General features: G+C 48.2%; 2 protein-coding genes across 2 annotated transcripts in view; one reads left to right on the top strand and one right to left on the bottom strand.

Annotated features, from left to right (window-relative positions):
* Positions 1 to 608, bottom strand: part of pth2 (parathyroid hormone 2) — a 14,800-nt gene extending 14,192 nt beyond the window's left edge. The window contains exon 1 of the mRNA XM_015396579.1: positions 246 to 608. Within this exon, the coding sequence (XP_015252065.1) occupies positions 246 to 259 (14 nt within the window). The 5' untranslated portion in view covers positions 260 to 608. The remainder of the gene's footprint in view (positions 1 to 245) is intronic.
* Positions 609 to 859: 251 nt separating this feature from the next.
* LOC107098746 (isthmin-2-like) overlaps positions 860 to 7,017 on the top strand; it is a 13,786-nt gene continuing 7,628 nt past the window's right edge. The window contains exons 1-3 of the mRNA XM_015396574.1: positions 860 to 1,096; positions 3,571 to 3,786; positions 6,612 to 6,900. Of these exons, the coding sequence (XP_015252060.1) occupies positions 1,007 to 1,096; positions 3,571 to 3,786; positions 6,612 to 6,900 (595 nt within the window). The 5' untranslated portion in view covers positions 860 to 1,006. The remainder of the gene's footprint in view (positions 1,097 to 3,570; positions 3,787 to 6,611; positions 6,901 to 7,017) is intronic.

The raw sequence follows: 7,017 nt of genomic DNA, 5'->3' as shown, positions 1-7,017 counted from the left end.
CAGAACTAAATCTAAACTGAGCTTTAGTCCAACCTCAATCTGACCAGAACTAAATCTAAACTGAGCTTTAGTCCAACCTCAATCTGACCAGAACTAAATCTAAACTGAGTCTTAGTCCAACCGTATTTTGAGCTCTTGTTGTTTTGCAGTCTGTGAGGAACTGATGATCTCAGCTCCTCCTCATAGAAACATGTGTTCTGAATCAAAGCTGAAGTAGAACCAGAACCATCTGGAAACTCTCTCACCTTTGACCCTCCATTCTTCCTCTGTAGCTGGAGCTTGAATTCTTCAGCAGGTTCTGATCCGGTTCTGATCCCGGCGCTGAGAGAGGAGCCTCCAATGGGATCAGAACCTATTCTGCCGGGAATGAAAGGATTCTGGGAAGTTTCAGGAAACTTCAAGCTTCCTTCTCTCATGTTTTTCCAAATGAGAACAAATGTCTGCTCGTCTGGACCTCCTGGTGCTGCTCTGGTTCTGTTGGGTCCATTTGACTGATTTAAGCCCAGTTTGGGACTAGTTAATGTTAGAAGTGTGGATTATGTTGGAACCGGATTATTAATCTGATTCTAAAGGTGGATCTTTGATCTCCAACATTTCAGACGTGAGCAGGCAGCGAGGATGGAAGGAGAGGATAAAGTTAAATGTTTGGATTATTTACAGATAAAAAAAGATCAAAGCAAAAATAATAATAATAAAAAAGCCAATAAAATAATCAATGACTTCGGTTCTGCTGAACATGTGGCTCTTTTTCTGATGTGTGACGTCCTCGCCGTATGTTTATTCGGACCGTGGTCCGGGGAAAGTGGGCGTGGCTCTGCCCTCGGTGGGGCGGTTCCGCTTCAACACGCGGTTCCTGCAGAACTCCGTGGACCCGCTGGGTTCGGTTCAAATACACACAGAGTTGGGATCATGCACTTCAGGACCTCGCGTGGAAAGCTTCCCACGGCCACCATGTCCGGTCTGTAGGCTGCAGGAGCTTCCAGTTTGGAGCAGAACCTTTGGGACTATGGAGCTGAGAGAAGCGCTGCCTCTGTGGCTGCTGATCCTGGCTGCGGAGCCGCTCTTTGGACTCCCAAACCCGAACACCTCCGCCCAGGTAAGACCTCACCTGGACCCGCTGCAGTCTGCAGGGACCATCCGAACCTTTCGGTCATTCTGCAGCACAGATCCAAACTTTCCAAGAGAAGATTTCTGGTTTATTATTTCATCTCTAACCTGAGACCCAAAGATCAACCAGAGGAATCAATAACAATGAGCCAATAATTATAATAATAACAATAATAATCAACATAATAATGATCATAATTCCTTCCAGTCTAGATTTAGAGGTCAGAGGTTCTCCTCCATCTCTGCTCTCCAGGCGTCTCTTATAGAAAGCTCCCAGCAGGCTTTGGAGGTTCTGCTGTGACCCGGCCCAGATACTCAGCTGCTCCCAGCAGGCTTTGGGCTCCTCTGGGAGGAGGTTCTGCTGTGACCCGGCCCAGATACTCAGCTGCTCCCAGCAGAACCCGTCAGGCTGCGGCTGCATTTCTCAGAAGGCGTCAGATTTATGATCTTCCTGAGGAGCAGGGGTTGCTGGAAGGACGCTTCTCAGATGTCCTGCAGCTCTGTGACTCGATCCGCTGATTCAGGACTTTTACGTTCAGTCTGAACTCCAGATCTATGCATCCTAGACTTTATCCCAGCAGACCGGGGCCCTGGCTCATCCAGAAAATATTCACACCTCTGAACTTTTCCACTGGAAGTTCTGTTCTAGGATCCAGATGAGATGAAATGATTTTTTTTCCTCTCTTAAGCTTCAGATGTCTCCTGATTATGACGATGTACATAACCTTTTTTAGATTGATATTATCTTATTACAGATGAGGGAGAAATATAATTTCCAGAAGTATTCACACCTTACCTTCATAGCCAACTTTGTTTTGGCAGTAACTCAGCCTTTAGCTCCATCCTGAGCCGCCTGCCAGGGCTGAACATCATCCCACAGCATGATACTGTCCTCACCGTACTTCCTGTAGGGATGGTTCCAGCCCTGTGATGAGTGGTTCCATCCATCCATCCGTCCATCCATCCATCCATCCATCCATCCATCCATCCATCCATCCATCCATCCATCCATAAATCAACCATCCATCCACCCAGCCATCATCAATCCATCCATGCATCATCAATTCATCATCTATCCATCATCCATCCATCCATCATCCATTCATCATCCATCCATCCATCCATCCATCATCCATTCATCATCCATCCATCCATCAATCATCCATCCATCCACCCATACATCCATCCATCCATCCATCCATCCATCCATCCATCCATCCATCAATCATCCATCCATCCATCCATCATCCATGCATCCATCATCCATTCATCATCCATCCATTCATCATCAATCCATCCATCATCCATTCATCATCCATCTATCCATCCATCCATCCATCCATCCATCCATCCATCCATCCATCCATCCATCCATTCATAAATGGACAATTAATAATAGAAGCTTTATAGGGGGTTAATTTGGTCATCTGATAGTAATGGTGTTGCAGCAAAGGATTGTGGGTGTTTGACTGAGTGATGGTCTGTGGTCGGTCTAAAGTTAGGGTCACTTATCGGCCATAAAAGCAGAATTATTATCGATATTGGCTACAATCTGTCTGTCCCTGCTGGGAACTGGGAACCACCTACTCACTGACCTGAACCAGTTTGATCTAGTCCGATGATTATGCTCAGAACTAAATGACCCAGCTTTCGAGGTGGAAAGACGGTTACATTAAACAGAATATTTATTTAAGCCAGACATGCTGAGAACAGCGTTGGCGTTTAAGGCAGGAATCAGGCCGGAACAAGCAGGCTCAGAAGTCCAGAGGTAGAATGGGTCAGGATCAGGCAGGATCAGGCAATCAGAAACACTGAGGAACACGGGAGAATCTCCCCAAAGGCTCAAATAATCTGGCGCTGATGACTGGTCGAATGCTGGTTAAATAGAGGCTGAAGTAGGTGAATCAGATGAACGGTAATGAGAAGTGGGCGGAGCTAAGCGAGAATAAAATGAGTAATCAGACTGAATATCAGTGCTGAGATCATGACAGATGATCCTCTTTTCCTTCCAGTTAAGGATTTAGTTCTGGTAAAGATGGAGCCAAGCTGCCTGCTACCAGCTGCTGACTTTAAGAGGAAGAGGATGAAGTCCAGTCAGCCGCATTCAGCTGACAGGAAGTGACATATCTGACCAGTGTTCCAGGAGTCGCTGTTTAGTCAAAGTACAGAAACCTGATGTGGGAGCCGCTCGGCAGGACTGAGGCCTCCTTCTCCTCCATCTAAACTCCTCGCTGCTGATCTTTGGAATCAGGACGGTTCTTTATGTTCTGTCAGAACTTCTGATTGGGTCCCATCTGAATCCAGAACATCTTTAGAGGTGATCCAGTTCCTCTGGTTCTGCTCAGGAACATGTTTGCTCCATGAACCGAAGCTGCAGAGCATGATCTCCTCCCTCGTTCTGGTCCCTCCTCCTTTGAGCTGCTGCTATCTGGGTCCAACAGAACCAATCTGTTGTTTTTTTAGGGCAAAGCTGCTGGAGCACAGGATCATGTGGATCTGGAGCATCTTCTGCAGGAGAACCTTCCTCCTTCGTCTCCTTCCTTATCCAGACGCCCCCGGTCCCGGGACCGCCTCCCAGCAGCTGAAACTGAAGAGGAGCCAGGAGGCTTCATCCTGGACCTGAGGAACTTCCCTGATCTGGCCAATGCAGACGTGGGCTCTCAAAACCCCAACATCCAGGTAAGAACTCCTCTGCGTGTTCATGCAGCTGCTTCAGCTCTGACCGTCAGATCCGGCTCTGGCCGTCTGGTCCAGTTCTGAACATCAGGTCCGGCTATGGCCGTCTGGTCCAGTTCTGATCATCAGGTCCGGCTGTGGCCGTCTGGTCCGGTTCTGACCATCAGATCTGGGTCCGGCCGTCGGGTCCGGTTCTGACCATCAGGTCCAGGTCCTGCCGTAGGGTCTGGTTCTGACCATCGGGTCCGGGTCCGGCTGTCGGGTCCGGTTCTCACCATCGGGTCCAGTTTGGCGTCAGGTCCGGTTCTGGCCAACAGATCCAGTTCCGGCCATCGGGTCCAGTTCTGGCGTCAGTTCCGGTTCTGACCATTGGGTCCGGGTCCGGCTGTCGGGTCCGGTTCTCACCATCAGGTCCGGGTCCTGCCGTAGGGTCTGGTTCTGGCCAACAGATCCGGTTCCCGCCATCGGGTCCGGTTCTGACCGTCGGGTCCAGTTCTGGCTCCCAGGCCCGCTGTCGTCCTGATCTCCTGCTCAGCGGTGAAGGTCAGACTCCTGCTGAGAGCAGGGAGCTCAAGGAGCAGATCTGAACCAAACGGAACCGGATGAGGAACTAGATTCCATGACAGCAGAGACCAACCAGAACCAGAACTGAGCTGGACTTTGGGACGGAGGACTGGGTCAGTAAAAATGGACGCCAACAGAACAGGCTTCTAGCGAGGAATATGTCATAGTGTGTCCACCGCATCGCGTCTTTAGGCCTAAAAGTTTGAAGTTTAGACTCTGAGACGACATTTCCTGCTTGTTGAGGTGGAATAAAGTTCCAACATTCCGGACCTGATCATGGGAAGTTTGTGTGTTTGACAGCTGTCATTTACGTTTGCTGTTGTTTTTCCCCGTTTTTCCCGACAGTATCGTATAAAAGAAATAAAAAACCTCCAAAATAATCCTATAGTTATCTGGAATTCAATGAGTTTTCGTAAACTTTTCAAAGTTTCCCGGTTTGCAAACTTCGCAGCGTGCTCTTTCCCGCCAATGAAGCTGTCCGTAGGGACATTGGATATTCCACCAATAACGGCGCTCCTCCGTGCTGTGTCACTCCAACAATTGACCAATAACTTTAGACTTAGACAAACGTTTTGTACATAGAGTGTTTACGTTTTGTTCAGTCCAGCTCTCATTGATCTGGAAGTTCAGAGCATTAATATCTATGGAGCAAATCTGCAGTGTTTTGGTTTGGTGTTATTAGTCTGATGGTGGTGGGGAAGAAGCTGCTGGACCTGCATTCAATGCTGTGAAGCCTCTTCCCAGATGGCAGCAGGGAAACAGGCCATGGTGGGGGGGTGAGGGGTCATTGATGATGTCACGGGCTCGTGACACGCAGCGCTGGGATGAAATGTCTTTAATGGAGGGAAGAAGAGCCCCCATGATCCTCTCTGCTGTTCTTACCACTCTTGCTCTCTATGGTTTGTGAGATGTGAGATTATGTGAGACTAGGAAGGCAAATTTTCCAGGTGAAAATTCAGGCGTCCTATTTTTAATATTTCAGGACAGAGCGTCCAATGTACGTCCAACCACACTGCTAGCTTAAATCCCGCAGCAGAATCCAGCCCAAACCAGATGGTCTGAAGAACCACTGACCTTCTAGATTACAGAACCGCTGCTGGGAGACTTGGACTTAATCCTTCCTCAGTGAAGATGAGCAGCTGGAGACGACTCGGACCTGTTAGACAAAGAGACATTCAGCAGCTGCTATCGGTTCATCTCTTCATCTCTGCAGCTCCTGCAGCACAATGAGCGTCTTTCATAAGGTTCGTCTTTAATCTGATCTCATGGAGGTGAACGTACCTGAGGCCTCGCCATGGCTGCCCTCATCCGCTCTGAGGTGGAGGAATGTGAGCCGCTCTGGAAAAACACCAAGATGCAGCCAAGGCTTCAGATTCAGGAAACAGAGACTCCTGGTGCAGAAACGCCTTCAGAACAACGGAGCTCCACTCTGCTTGGTTCTGATCTAAGCTTGATTTAGTCGAAACCAAGACGCAGATGACTGGGGCCGGCTGAGTGCATTCAGGGGAGGAAACTTTTATCCTTAATTATCAAAAACACACTGCTGGAATTACGCTCTTTGCCTCATGATTTGGGTCTATATCCAAAAATCGAATATTCTAAAAAAACATGAAAGGAGCAAGAAATGATAATGAATCAGTGTCTGTTTTTTTATTGAACTGGGCCAGTAAGAAGGTCTTTAATGGTTTTAATGGTCCAGTCTTGGTCTTTGCCTGTTTAAATAGGGCTGCCACTTCACTGCGTGTCACTTTACAGAAACTTTACAGTTAGATTAGCTTTGCATTGAGTCATCGATTTGAACGACACAGTCCTTATTGAGTGACAGATCTATAAATGGTTTCTATGTCAGAAAAGCTAACGGTAAATCAGCCTCATTGTCTGGGAAAGAAACAGTTAATCAGATGAACTCTGTTTCAGTTTTCATGTCAGAGGATGAAAGAGAGCAGCTCCAGTTAGTCTCAGTAAAAGCTCAGCCCATAGCTGTAGGGGAGAAACGGGACTAAACACTGAAAAACCGGCCAAGCTCCAACATCTAGAAACAAAGGTGTTGATGGCAGCAGCACAGATGATATTTCTCTCCAGGATGGAGTCACAGCCAAACAGGAACAGACCAGATGAAGCTACTATGAGAAAAAGCAGAGAGAGCAGAACGTGCCGATAAAACCCCATTCTGATTCCTAAAAGGTCACATCGGATTGCATGATGCAGAATGGCCGCTAGCTGCAGGTTGGTGGGTAAAACCGAGGAATCTTTGCTTCTTCCAGGTGACCATCGAGGTGGTGGAGGACTCCCAGACGGAGACAGAGGTGGAGATAGACCTGGCGAAGGAGAACCAGAGGAATGATTGGTCGCTTTCGTCCTCCGAGTGGATCAACAGTCACAGGAAACTGTTCTGGCCTTTGTTTTGGGAGTACCCAGAACAGCCGGAGAACAGGCTGAGAGCAACCGCCTCTGAAGAACAGTCTGCGGACTACAGCTATGATCCAGCGGACCCCGCCCTCAGGGGAGTGGGCTCAGACTGGGGGAGAGGCTGGGAAGCAAAGGATGCATTGGGTAAGACATCCCAGACCGGGGGGTAATGAGACAATTCTATTCAGTTTATTTCTATAGCTCAAATTCACATCATCTCATCTCGGGTCACTTTCCAGTTCACCAGATCATCCAGTCAGA

This window comes from Cyprinodon variegatus, unplaced genomic scaffold (genome assembly GCF_000732505.1).
Source record: "Cyprinodon variegatus isolate N-32 unplaced genomic scaffold, C_variegatus-1.0 Scaffold807, whole genome shotgun sequence".
In the NCBI taxonomy this organism is placed as follows: domain Eukaryota; kingdom Metazoa; phylum Chordata; class Actinopteri; order Cyprinodontiformes; family Cyprinodontidae; genus Cyprinodon; species Cyprinodon variegatus.
Note: the sequence above shows the minus strand (reverse complement) of the source record. Positions and strands in the feature narration are given on the sequence as shown.